General features: G+C 38.6%; 1 protein-coding gene across 1 annotated transcript in view; it reads right to left on the bottom strand.

Annotated features, from left to right (window-relative positions):
* Positions 1 to 26,099, bottom strand: part of ZC2HC1B (zinc finger C2HC-type containing 1B) — a 73,631-nt gene that overhangs the window by 32,763 nt on the left and 14,769 nt on the right. The window contains exons 2-6 of the mRNA XM_003811549.5: positions 21,059 to 21,120; positions 19,274 to 19,393; positions 18,604 to 18,742; positions 6,720 to 6,859; positions 2,286 to 2,394 (exon numbers count right to left, since the gene is read on the bottom strand). Coding sequence (XP_003811597.1) covers positions 2,286 to 2,394; positions 6,720 to 6,859; positions 18,604 to 18,742; positions 19,274 to 19,393; positions 21,059 to 21,120 — 570 coding nt within the window. The remainder of the gene's footprint in view (positions 1 to 2,285; positions 2,395 to 6,719; positions 6,860 to 18,603; positions 18,743 to 19,273; positions 19,394 to 21,058; positions 21,121 to 26,099) is intronic.

Raw genomic sequence — 26,099 nt, 5'->3', positions numbered from 1 at the left:
CAATAAATTAATTCAGCAAAGTAGAACAGAAAGTCAACACATGAAAATTAGTTGTGTTTCTATATACTGACAATGAACAATAAAAAAAATTATGAAGACAACTACATTTACAATAACATCAAAAAGAACACTTAGGAATGAACTTAAGCAATGAGGTGAAAGATTTGTACAATGAAAACTACAAAACATTGCTGAAAGAAATTAAAGAGGACATAAATAAACAGAAATATATTCCATGTTCATGGATTTGAAAACTTACTATTGTTAAGATGTCCATACTAACCAAAGCAATCTGCAGATTCAGTGCAATCACGGTTAAAATCTCAATGATGTTTCTTGCAGAAATAAAAAAGCCCAACCTAAAATTCACATGGAATCTCAAGGGATCCCAAATAGCCAAAACAATCTTGGCTGTACCTTGGAGGACTCACAGTTCCTGATGTCAAAACTTACTAAAAGCTATAGTAATCAAGGAAATATAATACTGGCATAAAGACAGACATATAAACCAATGAAATAGAATAGAGTCCAGAAATAAACCCTTGTATACATGGCCAAATGATTTTTGACAAGGGTGCAAGACCATTGGTTGAATGGGGAAACTGGACATCTACATTCAAAAGAATGAAGCTGGACTCTTACCTAACACCATATATTAAAAATTAACTCAAAATGGATCAAAGAACTAAAATGTAAGATCTAAAGCTAGCCTTAGCTTAGACAAAAACATAGGCGTAAACCTCTCTGACCCTGGATTAGGCAAGGATTAATCCAATTTCTTGGATTCCTTGGTCACCAGTGGCAACCAAAGAAAAACAGACAAATTGGACTTCACGAAAATTTTAAAAATTTATGAATCAAGAGAATATCAGCATAGTGAGAACTCATCTCTACGAAAAATTTAAAAATTATCTGGGCATGGTGGCACATGCGTATAGTCCTGGGTACTTGGGAGGCTGAGGTGGGAGGATCACTTGAGCCTGGCAGGTTGAAGCTGCAGTGAGCTATGATTGTGCCACTGCACTCCAGCCTGGGCAAGAGAGACCCTGTCTCAAACAAACAAAAAACACACACAAAAAAGAATATCAACAGAGTAAAAAGGCAACCCATGGAATAGGAAAGAAAAGAATATTTATAAACCATATGGCTGATAAGGGATTAATATCCAGAATACATAGAGAATTCCTAAAAGTCAACAACAAAAACAACCAATCACACTGGTGATTAAGTTAGCAAAAACCAAAACAACAAAAACAATTCAAAAATGGGCAAAGGACTTGAGCAGACATTTTTTTCAAAGAATATATACAAATGACCAATAAGCACTTGAAAAGAGGCTTAACCTCATAAGTCATTAGAGATATGCAAATTAAAACTAAAATGAGATACCACCTCATCCCCATTAGGATGGCTCCTATGGTTCTGCCTTGTTGCTACTTTGAAGAAATTACAGTCAGCCTCTGTTCCCATGGGTTCCACATCTGCAGATTTAACAACTACAGATGGAGAACATTTAAAAATAAATAAATAGATAAATAAAACCCAAGTGTACCAATAATAAAAAATAATACAACAATTTTAATATAGCATAACAACTACTTACATAGCATTTACATTGCCTTAGGTATTATAAGTAATCTGGAGATGATTTAGTGTATACAGGAGGATGTGCCTAGGTTATATACAAATTCTACGCCATTTTATATCAGGGACTTCAACATCTCAGGTTTTGGTACCCACTAGGGCCCTGGGACCAATCCCCTGTGGATACCGAGGGATGACTGTACAGAAATTCTTGACTTATGTTAGTTTGACATAAGATTTTTCAACTTTACATGGGTTAATTGGGAGGTTAAATGCATTTTTGACTTATAATATTTCTATTTACAATGGGCTTATCAGGACATAGGCCCATCATAAATTGAGGAGGATCTGTATTTATTTCTAGAAAAGAAACTTTCCCCTTATTTTCAACACAAACATATGACACGTGGTCTTCTCCTATTTTCAATCTCTTCAATTTTACTAGACCGGAGAACAATGGTTTAGACTCCCATTGCAGTAATTGAATTTGACTTGTACATTGTGAAAGTTGTGTAATCCTGATAAATTAAGAAATATTCCCTTTTGGCAAATAAGCTTTAACCTCTAACCCAAATATCTTTGCATCTAAAAGCAACAGTGAATGTCTTAGAGCTTTTGCAGACTACCAGTGAATCCCAAACCCAACAGTGATCTCCTCTGACCCCCATCATTTGAGAGCTGAAATGCGTGCTTTGACTCACCTGACTTGGTTGGGACTTCATTCGTGGCCACCAGGGCCCTGTTCTGCAGCAAAGCTCCCACGGCACTGGTAACAGTTGGTTCTTTTTTTGGACCCATCTGAGCCCTACCCTACAGAGAGAGAAAGAAAGAGACAAAGAGAACACCTTCTGTATGTAACCTCAGGTGCCACATAGGAGGTACAGCTGTTCCCACTTAACCAGCAGCAGAATGGCATCATCTGCAGGGATTCCCTGAATCCAGGGGAAGGGGACAGACACACACCCTGCACTTCAGTTAGCCTGGTTCTTGTCCTCCCAGCTGGTGCTCAAAGCAATATCTGGGTTTTGAAGCTTCCCTTCCATAATTAAGCCCTTGGGGTTGGTGGTGGTATATTTATCCTATAAAATTAGTTGTATGGAGACATAAGAAATCACTTAATGTCAATAAAGGATATATTTAAAGAACATTTTATTTTTTTCATTACACTTGAAGACTATTTTGTTTTTTTTAACATGAACAAAGAAAAACAGATTGGCAGGCAGCAAATGTTTGAAGTATGAAATTCCAACATCCCTACACCATCCCCCTCCCTGCAGAGCAGCAGCAGCAGAATAGTTACATTAAAACGAAATAAGGACCAAAAGGTTTCTCACATGCTCCTTTTATCTTGCCACTGATCCCACCTCCAGTTCCACAGAAACTGCAGGATAGAGATAACCTGTTACACCAAGTGAGAATTCTCACTTGGGCAAGAATGGCTGACAGACTATAGGAGGCAGCTCATCCCCATTCACACAAATAAAGCTATTTTTAGAGGCCTATATTGGTCTCTTTTGGTTAAGAGTATGACACATTTTAAAAGTTGATTATGTTTAAAATAGAAACATATTTCGGCTGTGTTAACAGCCCTTCAAAACTGAAACAACCCCTCCTTTCTTGTTCCATTTTTGAATAAGCTTCACTATTAGACAAGGCCCCAAAGTGGTGAAGCTGGCACAAAGGAAACAAATACGGCTGTTCAGATATACTCTACAGTGAGTGAAGGAATTCACAAAGCAAGCAATTTTTCTTCTGTGTTCCCAATCACCACTCAGCTCTGGAAAACAAGGAGAGGAATGGGGCCAAGTCACTGGTTACACTGACAGCCAGCTGGCCTTCTTCAGGAATAAAAACACTTCCGTTTGCTGCTTTCCTGTGCTCTCTTTGGCCCCACTAAAGCAGACTAACTCTGGAGACCAGTAAGAAGAACCATCTGCAGAAATGTAACTCACCCTTTACTGCTTTACAGAATGTAGGTAGACTTATACATACAAACTTTTCCATAATTAGGCTGTGTTCAAGCCCAAAGTAGTCATATTCCTCCAAAAGTGTCATGCCAATCGTATCAACTGGAAAAGGCTACTGGAGAAGGGGAGGGTGGGGTAATGTAGAGAGAGGAAAGGAGGAGCCCCTATGTGCAAGACACTGAACCGGGCCCTTCACTTATCTATAAGTCCCCCAACAACTCAGCAAGGTACACATGATTAACCCCATTTTACAGATTAAAGTGAATCCCAAAGAATTTAAGTAACTCGGCCAAGTTTACCTAAATTATAGAATTAAAATTCAAACCCTGGCCGGGCACGGGGTCTCATGCCTGTAATCCCAGCACTTTGGGAGACCAAGGCAGGCAGATCACCTGAGGTCAGGAGTTCGAGACCAGCCTGGCCAACATGGTGAAACCTCGTCTCTACTAAAAATACAAAAGGTAGCCAGGCATGGTGGTGGGAGCCTGTAATCCAAGCTACTTGGAAGGCTGGGGCACAAGAATCGCTTGAACCCGGGAGGCGGAGGTTGCAGTGAGCCGAGATCACACCACTGCACTCCAGCCTGGGCAACAGAGTGAGACTCTGTCTCAAAAAAAAAAAAAAAAAAAAAAAAGAAAGGAAGAAAGAAAGAAAGAAAGAAAGAAATTCAAACCCTGACTACTGAATGTAGAATCCTGGCTTTTTCTACATTGCACTTCTTTTCATGCTATCTCAGATGTCAAGACTGAATCTAGGCGGCGTGTGGTGGCTCATGCCTGTCATCCTAGCACTTTGGGAGGCTGAGGCAAGCGGATCACTTGAGGTCAGGGGTTTGTGACCAGCCTGGCCAACATGGTGAAACTCCATCTCTTCTGAACATACAAAAATTAGTCAGGCATGGTGGTGGGTGACTGTAATCCCAGCTACTTGGGAGGCTGAGGCCGGAGAATCGCTTGAACCCAGGAGGCGGAGGTTGCAGTGAGCCGAGATTGTGCCACTGCACTCCAGCCTGGGCAACAGAGTGAGACTCCATCTCAAAAACAAAAACAAAACAATCTATAAAACTGTATTTATTGTAACCACTGCCTCTCACCACCCATATGTCCTCCCTCCTGTGTTCTATTATCTACAGAGATTGTCTTCCTGTCTGTCCAGGCTCTGGAGCTGAAAACCTTATTGTCAACCCTGATTCCCTCTTTTATCCTATGTCTAATCATTTTCTCAGTCTCATCAATTATTTCTTAGATTCTCCCTCCCACACAACCCTATTAATCGTTCTATTCCAGGCCCTCATTCAAGGACCTGTCAATCAAGGACAGTCCTTGATTTTAGGGCATTTATTCAATCAATTCCTCTTTTCTTCCTCTCTCAACTGGCTTGAGTTAAAGCCCTTCTAGTTCTGGCTGCCTGTCTGCCTGTCTTGCCTGTCCCTGTACCTCTTTTTTCTTTTCTTTTTCTTTTTTTTTTTTTGAGACGGAGTTTTGCTCTTGTTGCCCAGGCTGGAGTGCAATGGCGTGATCTTGGCTCACCACAACCTCTGCCTCCCAGGTTCAAGCAATTCTCCTGCCTCAGCCTCACAAATAGCTGGGATTACAGGCATGTGACACCACACACGGCTGATTTTGTATTTTTAGTAGAGATGGGGTTTCTCCATGTTGGTCAGGCTGGTCTCAAACTCCCTACCTCAGGTGATCTGCCCACCTCAGCCCCCCAAAGTGCTGGGATTACAGGCGTGAGCCACCACACCCAGCACCCTGTACCTCTTTCGTAGGTACTCTATGCTTTCGCTCCCCAGATGGGTGCCTCAGGCCACAAGCTGGATGTTTTGTGCATAAAGCCCTTCCCAACCCCAACTCTAGGCTGGTGAACCCATTTTGATATTTAAGGGCAAAAAGTTTGCTTGCCTTTGAAGACTTCCAGGAATTGCAGTGACTTCTTCTTCCATAGCTCTCCTATATATGCCAACTGTACCAGCTCTAAGTCCCCCTCCATCTTTCAATGACAAATTCTTGATCAAGCCAGTACCTAGCACAGTTTCTGGTACATAGTTGATAGTCAATAACCTTCTAATGCTTAAGGGGATAGCGCTGAGGATCCACAGTCTGTGGGATCCGCTTTTGTTGGAAACGGTCCCACCCCATTACATACTGGATTTAACCAGAAGCTTTCTAAACAGGCTGTAGGGGCCAGGCACGATGCTCACACTTGTAGTTCTAGCACTTTGGGAGGCTGAAGAGGGCAGATTGCTTGGGCCCAGGAGTTTGAGACCAGCCTGAGCAACACAGTGAGACCCCATCTCTACTAAAAATACAAAAAATTAGCTGGGCGTGGTGCTATGCACCTGTAGTTCCAGCTACTCAGGAGGCCAAGGTGGGAGTATCACCTGCACCTGGGAGGTCAAAGCTGCAATGAGCCATGATTACACCATTGCACTCCAGCCTGGGCAACAGAGTGAGCCCCTGTCTCAAAAATAAATAAACAGTCTGTATACACTTAAAGTATTCAGACCAACTTTTCATGGCATCTAAGCCATGTCTATGAAACTAATAGTTTTTATGCTATATTGTAAGTATGTACCTGAGACCTTCGACTGTATGGTGCTGTTTGCTGGCTCCAGTTCTGTGGTTTGTAAATCTACTGTCTTCCACTTCAGGTTGTTATTTTACTGATTTGCACCTAATGTTAACAGCTGCTTCCATTCATCCACATATCCCTTTAACTTGCTGATTCTGTGACTTTAAATAAAAGGTGAAGACCCCTCCTCTATAGAGCAAAACACATGACCTGTGGGGCAGTTGCCTTGGGACAGCCTGTCCCACTCAGGCAGTTTCACTTCAGATTCGCAATTCTTTTCTGGGTGATTAAGGTTGATACTGTTGGATAAAGAGTTTTGCCATAATGCTATAGAAACACTATGTGTTCAAGTCTTCACCCAAAGAAGCTTCAAATACTTTAGAAATATTTTTTTCTACAACACCCAAAGGTGCCTTAGCTGGAAAGCATTCTCCTGCAAAAGAAGTCAGCTCCCACAGGGGTGAGCAATCGTGATCAGTTCTCTTCACGCTTACACTTCTTAGGATGGGTAACTGAGGTTCTCTAGGGAATTCTACCGGCTCACCCCTAGGCATTCAAGGGCACAAGAGCCAACACCTGGGGAGAGATAGTTACCTGCGCTCTGGATGCCAATTTGGCTGCTGTCTGAGCTGGATTAAAGACTCGGCGAGAAGACTGATCCTTGCAGAAATTAGTATGTCGCTCAGCTGCGCTTTCATTAAACCTTCTCATACAATATGGACATTGAATATAATCTGAATGTAAAGATAACAACAAATGGCAATTAGCACTTCAAAAACAACTATAGAATACTATAGAATTATAGAATGAACTACATGAAGTGAAATAAGGATATGATGGCTCATGCCAGTAATCCCAGCACTCTGTGAGGCTGAGGTGAGTGGACTGCTTGAGTCCAGGAGTTTGAGACCAGCCTGGGCAACACGGCAAAACCCTGTCCCTACAAAAAATTAGCCAGGTGTGGTGGTGTGTGCCTGTGGTTCCAGCCACTCGAGAGGATAGCTTGAGCCCAGAAGGTCAAGGCTGCAGTCAGCTGTGATCATGCCACAGCACTCCAGCCTGGGCAACAGAACAAGACCCTATTTCAAATAAGTAAATAAATAAATATGTAAGTAATGATATGAACTCTGCTCCAACATGAAAGAACAAGGTCCCAAACTCTGGTTTGAGACTATTCCAAAGGGGGAGACATGCAGGGCTCAACTAAAGGACATGGCAGGGAAAAATGTCACAACCTGTGCATTCATTTCAATTGTCTGCCCTTGAAATGTTTAAGTGATGTACTTTTCCAGAAAAACAAAGAAAATTAATCTTAAGAACTTCTCAATGAAATGAATTATTTAGTAAATCCTGTGTAAAGAAAGTAGTTCTAGAATCACAGAATGTTAGTATTGATGGCACAGTAGGGCACAGAATATTCAAAAGCATAGGTTGTAGTGCTGGGGGGGTCTTAGAGAAGTTACGGAGTTACAGAGGGAGATGGGATGTTTCAAAATGTGGGTTTGGAAGATATGAATGGAAGTCAATGGGACTGTGTCACTGGCAGAAAGACATACTGCTTTTGCAGTGGCTAGATTTTTTTTTTCACTTAACTACTAAGTGAGCAGGCAATATATTCAGGAAGGAGATAGTAATAGGATAAAAGGTGAGGACTCAAAAAACAGAAAAGGGAAAGAAGGAGGGATGATAGGAAAGTTCACCAAAAACAGCTTCAGCTTCCAGAGATGCAATGGCCCAGGCAGCTCCTGTCGGCCTCAGGTTCTCTGTGGTTCTGTATAATATCTTTTTTTCTTCTTTCATTTGCAATTACCAGACATAATTGGTTACGGAGAGAAATGAGAAGTGGGAAACAGGCAAGATCTTCTTAGAATGTGGAGCTGCTCATAGCAAAACTAGGTTGGCAACTACCCCTCTAAATCAAGCAGGGATTGGTGTTTGCTGTGTTTTGTTTCAGGCACCTTAAAGGGATAGCACACTAGATATCAGCAACATAAAATAATCCCACCGCCCCGACCCCAGGAAGGGTGTGAAACTGCATCAACCTCAAACTCAGTGTAGAACTTGTGTTAGTGTATAGTCAAAATTCCTACATGCGTGGATGGATATTTCATGTAGTGATGTTAAGAATTTTTTGTAAGCCACCTTTTTAAGCAGTTTGGGGAGTTTCCTATTTGAACAAATCATTTCCTAAAATGTATATTCATAAGATGTAACAATTGTTAAGCACTTAGGAATTATCTGGTAGCCTTATCCTTTATTTCTTACTCCATCCAGAAGGCAGTACCTCATCATTAATTTAACACTGACTGAGCATCTACTTGGTGCCAGGTGCTGTCTTACACCTGGGGATGCAATGTCTCTGAAATCAAGGAGTAAGCATTCTAGCACAGAAACAAACAAAAATTTCACACGGAGATAAATGCCTTGAAAAAAAATAGAACAGGACAGCATTGGGAAATGATAAAAAGCCCAGTGCTGGAGCTTGCCTGACTGGTTTTGAGCCTGAGTTCTTTACTTGCTATGTGTGTGAACTCGGGCAAGTTACCCAACCTCCTTAAGCTTCCATTTTCCCAGCACCTACGTATCACCTGTTTCATCGGGTTGTTGTGAAAGTTAACTATGATAATCCACATAAAGGCCTGGCACAGTGGGCGGGGTGGAACATACTAAATGTTTTGTAAATGCTAGCTATTGCTATAAGGAAACAGGTTCATCAAGGTTGTGTTTCCAACTACCAAATAGAAGTGAAACTGCCTAGGAAAAAAGTACAATAGAAAGTGCCATTATCATTCAGAATTCATTTACAATGGTTTAGAAGAACCATCTAGAACATGGCTCTTAGCTTGGTGGTTATTTCTTCAATTTTGCCAGCTGGGAAGTGAAGTCTTACATAAGAAATGCTGCAACCATAAACCCTACTCACATTAGGCAAAGACAATGATCATGGCAATACTGAGTTACTTCCTTAATCCCACTTGCTCATTCACTCACTGCCACCCTTCTGTGTTTGGTACTACATATCACCATGGAGACAGCAAAGTTTAAGTCTATTTCCCTGCCAATGAAAATCTCAGAGATGATTAGGCAAACAGAAAATTACTGCTTGGTGGGATAAACTGTAGAAAAAGAGGCACTAGGGCCTCTGGGACCCTACAGAAGGAACATAAGGCCCCACCAGAGGGGCAGAGAGCAGGCAGGAGAGAGTCCTGTGGCTGAGCATTCAAGGTTGCTGATTCTATTTATGTTGAAGTTCACATATTTTGAGAATTGTTGTATTTTCTGCAACAATAATCTGAACCCAGCATAACTGAGCTACATGTTCTACCCTCAGCTCAGTCGGAGTCACCTCTCTTCCTCTATCAATAATGTTTTCATAAAATCACCATGTCCTATTTATTTCAATAGGTAATGATTTTAAAAGTCAGAGTCCAAATGAATTCTTTTGAGGAATATGGTGGCCAGATCTCAGAGAAAAGTGGAAAACCAAGCATTATTTTAAAATGCCAACATTGTGCTATGTATCCATGTCTACGTAGCTATGCAAAATGGTAACTGAATGTCCCAGACCTCACAGAAAAATAACAATTATAAATATTCTATATCACTGTCCCCATAAACTGTCACAGTATCCTAGAAATTTAAATCATTGACAGACTTAGCCAAGTCACTAAAAAGTAGAATATAGGCATGTCTCAAAAACTGAATCATGAAAATAGGGAATCATGCTGAGGAAAAAAGGGAAATTACTGGCACATTCATGCATGTTAGGCCATGTTATATATAACTCTAGTTATATGTATATAAATTCTTTAGTACTGGCCGGGTGCAGTGGCTCATGCCTGTAATCCCAGCACTTTGGGAGGCCGAGGCAGGTGCATCACCTGAGGTCAGGAGTTCAAGATCAGCCTGACCAATATGATGAAACCCCATCTCTACTAAAAATACAGAAATCAGCTGGGCGTGGTGGCGGGCGCCTGTAATCCCAGCTACTCAGGAGGCTGAAACAGGAGAATTGCTTGAACCTGGGAGGCGGAGTTTGCAGTGACCCGAGATCCTGCCATTGCACTCCAGTCTGGGCAACAAGAGCAAAACTCCGTCTCAAAAACAACAACAACAACAAAAAAAACAAATAAATTCTCTAGAACTTAAGCCTGAGAATTCTGGGCTAATATAAAATCCTTGCACAAACAAAATCATCAAACCGTGGTGAAAATGTTGGGAGTGCATATAATCATTTGGTTTGTTGCATAAAATTATGTTAAGGACACAAGAAAGAAGTTAATTATAAAATTATGTGTTAGCATAGAAATATAAAGAAAAATAAATTGAACATTTGGTGAGGCCTTACAAAAGGAATTTTTTTTAGAGAAACAATAATCCCCACATTTTAGATCCAAGTCATGGTTAGATCCAAGTTGGATCTAAAATGTGAGAGAAATTCACACAGCAGGACATCTGACATGGTTTCACTTATTCAATTAAAGAACCATAAGGTAGCCATCAACCCTGTAGTTTCTAATCTTAAAATGATTATATTTCTCATAAAAGATGTTTTTTGTTATATGAAACTTGTTGCCAAAGTACTTACATTATTACTAAAATCACAGCACAGATCTTTCTACTGAATATCTTAAGACAACACATTATTTCAAGATATATTTTCATTAGCACTCAATAAAAGGGAAGCAAATATGAGGATTATTTTCTGGTATAGAAGTTCAGATGACATATTTTTCAGATGATTTTATAGTATGACTACACTGTGGCTTTTTGTTTTTGCACTTTCTTAAATAGTCTTTTTGAGGAATAATTTACACACAACTAAATGCACCTATTTTACATGTACAGTTCAATGAGTTTTGACGAATGTATCCATTTTAACCACCTCAATTAAAATACAGAACATTTTCGTCACCCCAAAAAGTTCCCTCATGCCCCCTTTCAGTCAATATTTTGCAAAACCCAGTCTCAGGCAACCAATTATCTATTTCCTATTACTATTCATAAGATTTCCCTGTCCTATAATTTCATATAATAGAACATCTATGTTGCTGCATGTATTTCCTCCTTATAGTTGAGTACTAGACCATTTTGTAAATATTCCACAATCTGTTTATCTATTCAATTGTTGATAGACATTTTCAATTGTTTCCAGTTTACGCTATATGAATAAAGCTATGAACAATCATGTAAATCTTTTTTATGGACGTGTTTTCATTTTTTGTATAAATATCAAGAAATGGAATTGCTTTATAGGCTAAGTGTATGTTTAACTTATTAAGAAAATACCAGTGCAGGCCGGGGGCGGTGGCTCACACCTGTAATCCCAGCACTTTGGGAGGCTGAGGTGGGTGGATCACGAGGTCAGGAGATCAAGACCATCCTGGCTAACACGGTGAAATCCTGTCTCTACTAAAAATACAAAAAATTAGCTGGGTGTGGTGGTGGGTGCCTGTAGTCCCAGCTACTTGGGAGGCTGAAGCAGGAGAATGGCATGAACCCGGGAGGCGGAGCTTGCAGTGAGCCGAGATGGTGCCACTGCACTCCAGCCTGGGTGACAGAGCAAGACTCTGTCTCAAAAAGAAAAGAAAGAAAAGAAAATACCAGTGCAAAGTGGTTGTACTGTTTTATACTTCTATCAGCAGTGTATGAGACTTCCAGTTGGTCCACATCATAGCAAACACTCATAGCGTCAGTCTTTTTCTTCTTTGTTTTTTGAGACAGTCTCACTCTGTCACCCAGGCTGGAGTGCATTAGCACAATCTCTGCTCACTGCAACCTCTGCCTCCAGGTTCAAATGATTTTCATGCCTCAGCCTCCCAAGTAGCTGGGATTACAGGAGTGAGCCACCATGCCTGGCTAATTTTTTTGTATTTTTAGTAGAGACAGGGTTTTGCCATGTTGGCCAGGCTGGTCTCAAACTCCCAGCCTCAAGGGATCCGCCTATCTTGGCCTCCCAAAGTGCTGAGATTACAAGTGTTGTATTGTCAGAGTCTTTAATTTTAGCCACTGAAGTGGATGTGTAGTGGTATCTCATTATGGTTTTTAATTTGCATTTTCCTAATGAAAATGATGTTGAGTATCTTTTCATGTGCTATTGGCTATTATTTTGTGATGTGTCTGTTCAAATAAATCTGTTGACCTTTTCTGATTGGGTTGTCTCCTTATTACTGAGTTTTAAGAGTTCTTTACATGTTCTTGATATGAGTTCTTTGTCAGATATACAAATTATGAATATTTTCTCCCAGTCTGTAACTTGCCTTTCCATTTTTTTTTTCTTTATTCATCATTTCTTCAGACCAGATCCATTTTCTTAAGTCTTAAACTGAACTGTTTAATTTTGGTAAGGCTCAATTTACTAATTTCCTTTTTTTAAAAAAAAATTATTAGTGGATTTTGTGTCCTGCCTGGGAAATCTTTGTTGGCCTTTAGTTGTAACAATTATATTAGGTCAATGATCCTTTTTGAATGACTTTTTATATATGGTTGATATAGTTTAGATATTTGTCCTCTTCAAATCTCATGTTGAAATTTGATCTTCAGTGTCGGAGGCAGTCCTAGTGTGAGGTGTTTGGATCATGGGGGTGGATGTCTTATGAACAAGCTTGGTGCTGTCCTTTTGCTAAGGAGTAAGTTCTTGCTCTATTAGCTCCCATCATAACTTATTGTTAAGAAGAGCCTGGGCTGGGCGCAGTGGCTCATGCCTGTAATCCCAACACTTTGAGAGGCCGAGGCAGGCGGATTGCTTGAGTTCAGGAATTCAAGACCAGCCTGGGCAACATGGAGAAACCCCACCTCTACCAAAAATACAAAAAACTAGCCAGGCACGGTGGCATACATCTGTGGTCCCAGCTACTCAGGAGGCTGAGGTGGGAGGATAGCTTGAGTGTGGGAGGCAGAGATTGCAGTGAGCTGAGATCATGCCACTGCACTCCAGCCTGGGTGACATAGTGAGACTCCCTCTGAAAAAAAAAAAAAAAAGAAGAGCCTGTCACTCCTCCTTCCCACCTCCTTCCCACCTCCTTCCCTTCCCTCTTGCTTTCTCTCTTGACATGTGATGCCTGCTCCCCTTCACCTTCCATCATGATTGGAGACTTCCTGAGATCCTCGAGAGAAGCAGATGCCAGTGCCATGCTTCTTGTACAACCTGCAGAACTGTGAGCCAAAAAAACCCCTTTTCTTTATAAATTACCCAGCCTCAGGTATTTCTTTATAGCAACACAAACAGATTAAGACAATGGTATAAGAATCAAGGTTCATTTTTCCATATGGATATCCAGTTGTTCTACCATCATTTGTTGATAAGACTAGCCTTTCACCCAGTGAATTACCTTGGCATCTTTTAAGAAAATCAATTACCCACAAATAGGGGGGTGTTCTATATCTAGATTCTATTTTCTGTTAAATTGATACACCAATACCAAGTTGTCATGATCACTGTACTGTTATAATAAGTCTTGACATCAGGTAATGTAAATACTCCAATTTTGTGCTTTTTAAAAACTATATTGCCTATTCCAGATCCTTTCCAGTTCCATAAAATCTTTGAATCAGCTAGTCAATTTCTTTTTTTTCTTTGTTCTTTCTTTTTTTTTTTTTGAGACAGAGTTTCGCTCTTGTCACCCAGACTGGAGTGCAGTGGTGCCATCTCTGCTCACTGCAACCTCTGCCTCCCGGATTCTCCTCCCTCAGTCTCCCGGGTAGCAGGGATTACAAATGCCCACCACCACATCCAGCTAATTTTTTGTGTTTTTAGTAGAGATGGGGTTTCACTGTGTTGACCAAGCTGGTCTCAAACTCTTGACCTCAAGTGATCCACCTGCCTCGGCCTCCCAAAGTGCTGGGATTACAGGTGTGAGCCACAACGCCCGGCCAGCTAGTCAATTTCTACTCAGCAAAAATAACTTCTAGGTATTTCTAGTGGAATTACATTGAATCCATAGGTTAATTTGGGTAGAATTGACATCATAACACAATCTTGAGTCTTCCAAACCAGAAAAATGGTAAATCTCATCATTTATTCTGGTCCTCTTTAATTTCTTGAGGGAATGCTGTGAGATTTTCATTTTATAGGTTCTGCATATATTTTGTTAAATACACCCCTAAATATTTACTATTTTTATGTTATTATAAATTTATTAAATTTCTTTTTTTTTTTTTTTTTGAGATGGAGTCTTGCTCTGTCACCCAGGATAGAGTGCAGTGGTGCGATCTCAGCTTACTGCAACCTCCGCCTCCTGGGTGCAAGTGATTCTCCTGCCTCAGCCTCCCAAGTAACTGGGATTACAGGTACCCACCACTGCACCTGGCTAATTTTTGTATTTTTTTTAGTAGAGACGGGGTTTCACCATCTTGGCCAGTCTGGTCTCGAACACCTGACCTCGTGATCCACCTGCCTCGGCCTCCCAAAGTGCTGGAATTACAGGTATGAGCCACTGCGCCCAGCATTAAATTTCATTTTTTAATTGTTTATGCCTAGTATATAGAACTACAACTCACTTGTTTATACCTTATATCCTGAAATGTTGTTAAATTCACTTTAATTCCAGTAGCTTTTTTGTAGTTCCCTAGAATTTTCTATATTTACTCATTCACAATTATGTTGTCTGTGAATAAAGATAGTTTTACATCTTCTTCCCCAATTTACATGCTTTTTACATGTAAATATAATATTTTAATTCATTTCCTGCCTTATTACACTGAGCATTATCAATAGTACAGTGTTGAATAGAAGTGGTCAGAATGAACATCCTTGTTTTTTTCCTGATCTCAGTGGGAAAGTGTTCAGTTTTTCACTATTAAGTGTGATGTTAGCTGTAGATTTCTCAAGGATGACCTTTATGGAGGAAGTTCCTTTCTAATTCTATCTTGCTGAGAAGTCTTTTTTTTTTTTTTTTTTGTATTGTATTGTTTTTAACATGTAAGGAATTACACTTTGTGGAAGGCTTTTTCTCTATTGAGATGATCATATGCTTTTAAAAATATTTTGTTAATTTGATGGATTACATCATTTTCTTCTTTTGACCTAATTTAGGTCTCATTTGCTCTTTTCCTAATCTTTTAAAGAGAAAGTTTAAGATAATTGAACTAAAACTTTTCTCTTTTCTATTATAAACATTTAAAGCTATAAAATTCCCTCTAAGAATGAATTAAGCTGCATCCCACAAAGTTAGATGTTTTCATTATCATTCAGTTAAAACTATTTTCTAATTTCTCTTGTGATTTCTTCTTAGATCCAAGGGTTATTTAGAAATGACTTGTTGATTTCCAAATATTCAGGAATTTTCCAGATATATTTTTGTCATACATTTCTAATTTAATTCTATTCTGATCAGAGAACATATTACGTATGATTTCAATTCTAAATTTGAGACCTACTTTGTGGTCCTGTATATGGTCTCTCTTAGGTGACTGTTCCATGTATACTTGAAAACACTGTCTTCTGCTGTGGCTATGTGTCATAGGATAAGTATAAATGTCAATTAGGTCAAATTGGTTACTGCTGCTCAACTCTTCTATATCTTTACTGATTTTCCTGCTGTATATTCTATCAGTTACTAAGAGAGGAGTGATAAAATCTCCAAATATAATTGTGAATTTGTCTACTTCTCCTTCCAGTTTTGTCAGTTTTTGTTTCACATTCTTAGAAGCTCTGTTACTAGGTACATAAACATTTAAAACTGATAGGTCTTCTTGATGTATTTATCATTTGAATCATCATCTGTTAATACTTGCCCTGCAGTTAACTTTGCGCTATATTAATACAGTCATTCCAGCTTTATGATTATTGTCTGCATGTATATCTTTTCTCGTGCTCTTATTTGTGTCTTTATATCAATGTGTTTTTCTTATGGAATACTTATAGTTGGGTCTTGCTTTATTATTCAGTTTGACAATTTCTGTCTTTTATCTGGAATGTGTAGGCCATTAATATGCAATTATGCATATAGTTAGGTTTAAGTCTGCCATCCTGTTATCTGTCTTTATCCCACCTGCTCTTTGTGCCTTTTTCCCCCTTTGGATTGAATTTTTTTGCATTTTTTATCGCTACTCCATGTATTGTCTTATTAGCTAAATAGCAATATTTTTTAGTGGTTACTCTAGAGTTTACAATAGGTATCTTTACCATATGATAGTCTACCTTTAAATGACACTATACCTATTCATGTATAATATAAGAACCTTACAATATATGTCCATTTTCCTCACTCAACCTTGTGCTATTGTTTTCATACATTTCACTTCCATGTTATAATACCCATTATATGCTATTACTTATGCTTTAAAAAATAACTAGTAACCCATAGTTAACATTATCCTCAATGGAAAATACAAGACAAGGATGTCTACTTTTGCCACTCCTATTCGATATAGTACGAAAAGTTCTAGCCAGAGGATTTAGGTTCGAAAAAGAAATAAAAGACATATCAATTGGGAAGGGAGAAGTAAACTTATCTCTGTTTCAGGTGACATAATGTTATTGTATAAAATCCTATAGATTCCACAAAAACACTATCAGCAATAATATTATAAATGAATTCAGCACAAGTTACAGGATACAAAGTCAACATACAAAGATCCATTATATTTTTATACACTAAAAATGAACAATCTGAAAAGAAAGTTAACAACTCATTTATAATAATGTCAAAACGAATAAAATACTTAGAAATAAATTTAACCAATGAGGTGAAAGACTTGTCCATTGAAAACTACAATATTTTGCTAAAAGAAATTAAAGAAGATGTAAATAATAGAAAGATATCCCATGTTCATGGATTGGAAAACTTAATATTGTTAAGATGACAATAGTACCCAAAACATTCTATATATTCAGTTCAATCCCTAAAAAATCTCATTATAATATTTTTACAGAAATAGAACAAAAATCCTAAAATTCATATGGACTCTCAAAGGACCTTGAATAGCGAAAACAAACTTGAGTATATTTTGCAGAACTCAAACTTCCTGATGTCAAAAATTACTAGAATACTACAGTATTCAAAACAGTTTGGTACTGGTGTAAAGACAGACATATAGACCAATGGAATAGAACAGAGAGCCCAGAAATAAATTCTCAAACATATGGTCAAGTGACTTTTGATAATGGTGCCAAGATTATTCAATGGGGAAGAAAAGTCTTTTTAATAAATGGTGCTGAGATAACTGGATATCCACATGCAAAAAAACGATGTTGGAAACTTATATTACACACAAAAATCGACTTAAAATAGATTTTAAAAAATCTAAACATAAGAGCTAAAACTAAAAGAAGAAAGCATGGGCAAGTTTCATGATGTAGGTTTGGTGATTAATTTCTGGATATGACATCAAAAGCACAGGCAACAAAAGAAAAAACAGATACACTGGACATCATCAAAATGAAAAACTTTTGTGTATTAAAGGCTATTATCAAGAGAGAGAGAAAAAGACAGTCCACAGAACTGGAGACAATATTTGCAAATCATGTATTGTATCTGATAAGATTAATATTGATATATTAATAATTTTATATTAATATTTATGCTAATCTCATTGAGATTCTAGCCCTAACTTTCAGTTTACATAAAGATGAGATAGAGGAAAAAATTTAACAATATGACTAAATAAGTGGAGAAATACAGAACATGAGACATTCTAAAAGGTGAATAGCCTGGTAGGGATATTGTTCAAGATTTAATAAAGACCGAAGAGATAACAAAAGGTAATATGTAAACTGTGATTGGATCCTGGGTTGTGGCTGAACATGGGTGAGAAGAGAGCTTTAAAAACCATTCTTAAGCTAATTGGGAAAACATATTAATATATATCAAGTGTGATAATAGTATTGTGATTATGCAGGAAAAGGGACTCATACTTAAGAGACGCATACTAAAATAGCTAAAGTATTAATGATGCTTGGAACTTACTTTTAAATGGTTCTGTCAAAGAAAAAAAAGAGAAAGGAGAAATTGTGGCAACAGCGTCAACAATTGCCAAATTTCAGTGGAGGGCATGTGTACTATTCCTTCCTCTTTTGTGTAGATTTTTAAATTTTCAAATAAAATGTTTCCAGTAAAAAAACCTGCGGGTACTAAATTGTACAGCTTCAAATGGTTAAAATGCTAAATTTCATGTTTTGGGAATTTTACCTGGAAAAAAAGAAAAGAGCTGTGGGTATTTGACACGATGGGGCTGTTGCAGAGTTGGTTAGCTTGCTCTGCATAGCTCCATACCTATCGGCTAAGAGGTGTCTGGTGTTTCTTGGAGTCATGTAATACTACAGCACAGCTACAGTGGTGTTCCCACGTTGAGACAGAGTTAGAAGGAAACACAGAATCTTTATGCAGAATTGAATAAAATAGGATGTTTACTTTTATATAATTAATAAAATTACTTCTATGTAATTGTTATTGTCAATTTCAGAGTGCATAGAGGGCATGATGATTTGGTCAAAAGTCAAGCATAGCCTCAAAAGTAACCCAAAATGTTCACACACCTGGGTTCAAGGATGGAGGGGGTGGAGGTGGGAGGGGTCGGCCTTCTTTAATGGCTAGCATACACTGCTTTGCTGATCGGATTGCATTAATAAAGTCTTCATGTTGTTGTCTCCAGTTAGACTTCCTCACAGGTGGAGACTGTAAAAAATAAAACCAACAAATAATACCCTAGACTATATACCTCTCCATTACAATTTTGTTTAAAGCTGGAATTTGAATTCACAGGAAACAGAACTGTGAAAATTGGGGAAAAGGAGAGTTTGTTTTTCAAAAGTACTCCTTAAAGAGGTTTGGAAAATACAGTAATATAATTTGCAAGCCACAAGAGTGAGGGAAAACACAAAAGAAAAATCAGAAAAATAAAGAAACTATAAAACTTTAAAGAAAAGCAAATGTAGATTAAAAGTGACTTTCTTCTCAGGTTAATTGCTAGATTTAAAGCCACTCTAATGAAAACATAAACAAGATTATTTTTTGCTATATCTGGAAAATATCTGAAGTGTATCTGGAAATCTAAGTGAGCAAGATTATAAAGAAAAAAGCAAAGGTGGATTACAGTTACATTACATTACTGTATTATCAAGCAAAAATGAAACCAGAAATCCCAGAAATAGGCCTTACAGTACCGCAGAATGTAATAACAAACACTAAAGAAGATATCAGGAGTACCTTGGATTGCGGAGTCTTCTTCACAGTAGGAATGTCAGTGCCCTGTAATCTTTGCTTCAAAGAACTGAAAGGTTTACGCTTTCTGTTGAAGAGTTTCTTACATATTGGTCCATGCCTTTCCTAGAAAACGAAGAGTAGGGATTGGAATTTCTAAAGTGCACAATCAGTTTTTAATGCCTAGGTGTACCTAGACAGCCCCCACTCCAGGGACTATGTTTGCTCCTCAGAGCCTAGTTCATTCTCTAACAGGTCACAGCAGAGCAAATCCATCTGGCTCTTCTCATCCATGTTACATATAACTAGATATTGTGCTTGAGCAAAGACAATAAAATGCCTTTATAGCTAAAAGACTTACTTCAAATTTGGGTTTATATATTTAACTCAAATGTGGGCAGTATGTTCTTTACTCCAATCAGTAGTCCTTCAAGTATTCAACATTTCTGATACAAAAACTGAAGAGCTAACATGCAGAGCTTTCCCTGTGTACCACCTGTATAAAATGTGCTACTGTACCACTATGGGACCTTGGCCCTCTCCCTTCGTGGATGTGTGACACATAATAACCGTCATTGACACAGTAGCTTTGTCAGACCCCACAAAATACAAGCTCTATAAAAATCACTGCACTGGCTAAGAACAAGCCATCCATTTTAAGCTGAAGGAGAGAGAAAGATCAAATCATTTGATCAATGCCCTCCATAGCCTAGAAATAGGCTTAGGAAATGAAACTCAAAAGTATCCAAGATGTACCTGACATTTAGAGATCCCTCTGCAAATGGAACCTCCCAGGTCTCAAACTAATTCTCAGGGGGTGTGGCTCCAGGCTGGCAAAGGCAGTGACACACACTGGTGGACTACAGGGCCACAACCAGCCCCGCAAGCTCTCCCTCTAGTTTCAGGAGGCTCTAACCACAGTTAACTAAAAGACAGCTATTTCATTTTTTAAATTCTCCAGAAAAATAAAACCTACAACCTCATTTTATAGTCTTTTGTCCCAAACATAGTCAGGCTTACAGTCCACATCCTTTAAGTTCCAGATAAGTCTCCTTTATCTAAAATGTCCCAACTGACAGCTGTATTATCATCTTAGATTTTCTTTTTGAAAAAAATCATCTTTCTTGGGAACCCCTTTATAATATTGGGGCATACCATCTATTTGATTCCCTAATTTTGAAATAAATCAAGCTTTTATTCAACTTTATAGCCATCAATCGGGGACTTGACATGCCGTTAGCTTGAATCTGTACAACAATTAGATCTTGGAACAGGACTTACATCCATGTATCATTTTGTTCAAATGGTATAAAAACCCTCAAATTTGAAGGTTCTGTATACGTGGCAAAGCAGAAAACAGGAAGGTTAAAGGACTTGTCAGGATTAGTGACAAATTTGAGGCTAAAAGCCAGGTTTCCAGATGTCTAAAATTCAATGCTCATTCCTCTTGACTAGCTAATTTCCCTGGTGCTTTGGCCTTGAAATTTGAATTTTCGATGCTTAAAGAAAAGGCGGAAGAGCCAAAACCTCTTGAGGGATCATTGACGATGCCAAGAGACTTCCATCTGGCATCATTTCAGGAGGACCATGTTTAATAGGGTCGCTCTTGAATGAGGCAGCATCAATCTGCCTCAGTGTTCTCTGGGCCCACCAGCCATAGGTTATGTACTTTTCCTCTTCCCTTGCTTCCCCTCCACATCTGTCTTTAATCTTTGCACTGCCGCCTCCTCACTGACTTGACAGTTCATTTAAGTCCAATGAAACACATCTACAAAATGTCTTTATGTTTACCAGAACATCTGCTGCAAAACGTCTTCCACAGACTTCACAGGGAAACAATTCCTGATTGCCATCTGTGTAAAATTCAAGAGCACATTATGTTAGTTTCATGGAATTGCCTGGCTGAGAAGAAATGACTGACTGGAGGTGACCTCAATAGCTTGATATCCTCACTCTCTTTTCCCTCCCCACCAACTGCTCCTTCCCTTTGGGAAGACCCTGTGTAAACTAAACTCACCTGTGTTTTCCTTTCCTGATATAAACTCCTCACTTCACTAAACAAGTAAATTCCATATCCTTCAGGCAACCAGAGTATAATTATTTGATTTAATATTTAATATATTCTTACATGAAGTGCCTGATAACTTTGCTTGAGACATAAGCAAAAAATACCTTAGTATAAAGTGGTATTTTTACCACCAGTGGTAACATCTTTGGGACTCCTACTAGAATGTAAGTTCTGTGAAAGCTGAGACTGTGCCTATTTTATGCCCAATGCAAGTACTTGACCCATAGTAAGGTACTCAAGGTATTGGTTGAATGCATGGGCCAAGCAAGAATTGAATTTCTAACATAGAAACATTCATTCGATAAATAGATATTGGCTATATGCAATTCTGTGGAAATATTGGGAGAAATCATACATGGGACCAGCACAGAAAAAAAGTATGCAGATAAATCAATGACATTGGAAAAGTATCATGAGAAAAGCAAAATATTATGAAATTCTGAAAAAAGGTTTTTTGTATTACTTCCTTTTGGTTCATCAGGAGTCAAATATGCAAAGATTTAAAAAGCACTTCTATCAAAGCTATGATGTCTTAGGTTAATAAAAAAAGCAGTTTGAGGTCTGAGCATAGACTTTATATTAGACCAGTCATCTGGGCTTTACTCTACATGCAAGGAAAGCAACAAGGGACATTAAGTTGGAAGAATTAAACAGAGCTGTGGAAGATAGTGAAAAAGCTGCAGGTGGGTCAGGTGTGGTGGCTCACGCCTGTAATCCCAACACTATGGGAGGCTGAAGCAGGAGGATTGCTTGAGCCTAGGGATTCGAGACCAGCTTGGGCAACATAGGGAGATTGTGTCTCTACACAAAATAAAAAATTAGTTGGGTTTGGTGGCTCACGCCTGTGGTCCCAGCTACTCAGGAGGCTGAGGTGAGAGGATCACTTGAGCCCAGGAGGCAGAAGTTGCAGTGAGCCATGATCATAACACTGCACTCCAGCCTGGGAGACAGAGCAAGATCCTGTCTCCCCCACATACACACAAAAAAGCTGAAGGTGGAGGCCTGAAATGGAAAGGAAATAGGAGATGAGTGATTCTGTATCAAAGAGTCAACAGCCTGATTAGATTTGTGGGAGTTAGGAGGTGGCAAAGAGAAAAGAATGCTTGAGGACTATTCTACGTTTAGAGGCAGAAGGACTGAGAAGATGCTGGGAGTGTGGGATAGAAACAGGAAACTTGAAAAGAAGGGCCATCTTAGGAAGAAAAATGACTTCAGCTTTGGAAACACTGAGTTGAAATAGAGTTGTCCGGCCAGCAGGATGGAAATGAGGGAGGTCAGGGTTAGAGACACAGATGTAGGCTTTGAGAAATGAAGTAAAGGCATGATATTGCCAGGGAAGAAGTCATGGAAAGAGAAGTGCAGAGATGATCCTTAGGGAAACTTATATTTAAGGCCAAGAAAATGATGATGATAAGCCAGGAGGAGAAACAGGAGAGAACAGGGTCATGGAAATTGAAGGAAGACAGTTTGAAAAAGGAAGCCCTAGTTAACAGGAAGCAGATGGGTAGCCTGCTACAGACGTTGTTGATTTAAATGATTTCTTGTCACATCTGCTAATTGGTATTGTATTTTCAACACAGGCCATCCATCACAGCACACAGAAATACCTCTTGCCCTCCCTGTTCTTTTGGTGCAGTTTGTAAAACTTCATCTAAATATATATATATATAAAATATATAAAATATGTATACATATTTTAAGCAAGGGTACCACAACCTGAAACTACTCATCTTGATTATAAAACTACTGCTGCTCTTTCTAAAACACTAGTGAAGGATAATCTATTTTTATGAATATTACAGTAACATTTGTGTGGTGTTTTCCTATGTTATCTCATGTGATCCTTACAGTGACCCTATAAGACAGGGTTAGTACTATTTCTATTTTACAAATGAGAAAACGGAGGCCCAAGTAGGCAACTTCTCTAAGACTGCAGGTAGTAAGTGGTAATACTGAGACTTGAATTTGAGTCTCTTTCCAAGTATTAAGACTGTTAATTCAACCGTCACTACAACTAGAGAGATGTTAGTACTCACCTGAAAACAACTAGAAGTCCCTAGAGGATCAATGACCTCTGGTTGAAATCAGTGAGTCAATGAATTTAAAATACTGACAGATTCAGATGATATGATTCAATTCAATACTTGGATACAGATGGACCACCACCTTCTGAACCACATTCAACTCAGAAGCTTGAGTATAAGGAAGGAAGGGAACACTTACCTAGCCAGCTGAATCAAACAGGGAGATCAATGTGGTCTGCAGTGTTTGTTTCTGTGTATTGAATCACATGGAATATGTGATTGCTAGAACATTAAAAGAACCTTTTGAGACTTCTAAAATGCCTTTCAGTAGGTGAACGGTTAAACAAACTGTGGTACATCTATAGCCTGGAATACTGCTCAGCAATAAAAAGACCACTTTTTCTTTTTCTTTTTCTTTTTTTTTTTGAGACAGGGTCTCGGTCTTTCACCCAGGCTAGGGTACAGTGGGATGATCACGGCTCATTACAGCCTCTACTTTCTGGACTCAAGCAATCCTCCCACCTCAGCTTCTTGAGTAGCTAGGACAACAGGCATGTGCCACCACACCCAGCTAGCTTTTTTATTTTTTGTGGAGACGGGGTCTCACTATATTGCTTAGACTGGTCTCGAACTCTTGGGCTCAAGCAGTCCTCCCACCTTGGCCTCCCAAAGTATTGGGATTGCAGGTGTAAGCCACTGTGCCCAGCCAAAAAAGAACACCACTGATACATGCAATAATCTGGATGGATTTCAATGCTGGGTGAAACGAGCCCATCTTCAAAGGTCACATACTGTGTGATTTCACCTGCACAACTTATTAAAAAATGACAAAAATTAGAGAGATAGGACACAGATTAGAGACTGTAAAAGGATAAAGATGAGTGGGAGTGGGGTGGAAGGTGGTTGTGATTCTATGGGGTTAGAATGAGGGAGATCTCTGTGTGATGGAATAGTTGTGTATCTTCACTGTGAGGTGGTTCTGCGTGTTATCAAATGGTACAGACTCTGAACACACCATATACTAATGTTAGTTTCCTGGTTTTGATATTGTACTATAGTTATTTAAGATGTAACTTAGGGAAAACTGGGTAAATGGCATACAGCATCTCTCTGTGCTATTTTGTAACATTTTGTAAAACTATAATTACGGCAAAATAAAAAGTTTAAAAATAATATCTAGGGGTCAGCAAACTGTAGCCAGTGGGCCAAATCTGATGCCTTTTTTTTTTGTAAATAAAGTTTTATAGGAACACAGCCATGCTCATTTGTATACATAGCATTTATTGCTGCTTTCCTGCTCCAACAGCAGAGTTTAATACTTTCGATGAAGGCCATATGACCTGCAAAGCCAAAAATTATGCTACTTGGCCTCTGACAGAAATAGGTTGCTAAAAATTGCTGAACCATTTTTATATTAATTTAAAGGAATTTGTGGGAGAATAACATGGAAAAATATTAATGAAACATTTTGTTCATATATTTACTAATAAAGACTGGAAGGGCACACACAGAGTAATTACTTTGGGTATGAATAAAGATGAATATTACTTTTAGTTTTCTGTATTTCCAAACTTTTAATGAAAATTATGCATCACTATTTTAAAAATCAGAACAAATGAGTGCCTTTCAAAAAATAAAAAGAAACCCTTTGGAAGAAAATGTTCTAAAACAATGAGTATCACCTCAGCGATTTCTTTTTCCTCTCTATCTGGAATCATATAATAGTAAACTATTGTAGTGGCTATTATTTTTAAACATTGGTTTATAATCTTTGAAAATGTTAAAAATGAGTAACAGAAAGTAATCTGGGAGTGATAAAGCTTTGTTTAACACATCAAAAATAAAACATAGGCCAGGAATGGTGGCTCACAACTGTAATCCCAGCATATTTGGGAGGCTAAGGTGAGAGGATTGCTTGAGCCCAGGAGTTCAATACCAGCCTGGGAAACACAGTGAGACTCTCGTCTCTACAAAAAATTTTAAAAATTGGCCAGGCATGGTAGCATGCACTTGTGGTCCCAGTTACTCAGGAGGCTGAGGCCAAAGAATCACTTGAGTCCAGGAGGCTGAGGTTGCTGTGAGCCATGATTGATTGTGCCTGCTGGGCAACAGAGCTAGACCCTGTCTCAAAAAAAAAAAATCAGGGACAACTTGAGCAGGAAAAAAAAAAAAAACACAAACAAACAAACATTACAAAGAAGCATGGAGAGAATTAGGGTTAGATTAAAATTGAAAAAGTTTTACTTTACTTTTGACCAGATATTCTCTTTCTTGAGCTGGAAGTTAAGAATGCTTTGTAGAGAACTAAGCTATCCACATTTTCTTAAAGGAGCATGGTAGAGAAGAAAAAAGGAAGACACTTTCTCATTCAGATGCCTGCAAATCACAGAACTCTTCAGTTCTTTGCAGTCCAGAACATGCAAATATTTAGCAATATCAACATCTTCCTAGGCCCTATGGCAAGGGGGTGGAATAACGGCCTCAACTTACCAATAAAATTTATCTCAGGAACATAAGTCATAAGATAAGAAAAAGAATTAAGACTCAGGATAGCAGATCCTATCTAATTTAGAGCTTCCCGTCTAATTTTGCTTTCTCCCTAAACCCCAATAAAGCTATAGTAAAGTGACAAAGGGACATAGAAACATAGGACAGGGAGGAAAGAAAACAAGAAACCTAAAATTTGGAAAGCTAATAGACATTGTAACTGACTTGGAGGACTTAAAGCAACACCAAACTC

This window comes from Pan paniscus, chromosome 5 (assembly GCF_029289425.2).
Source record: "Pan paniscus chromosome 5, NHGRI_mPanPan1-v2.0_pri, whole genome shotgun sequence".
NCBI classification, from domain to species: domain Eukaryota; kingdom Metazoa; phylum Chordata; class Mammalia; order Primates; family Hominidae; genus Pan; species Pan paniscus.
Note: the sequence above shows the minus strand (reverse complement) of the source record. Positions and strands in the feature narration are given on the sequence as shown.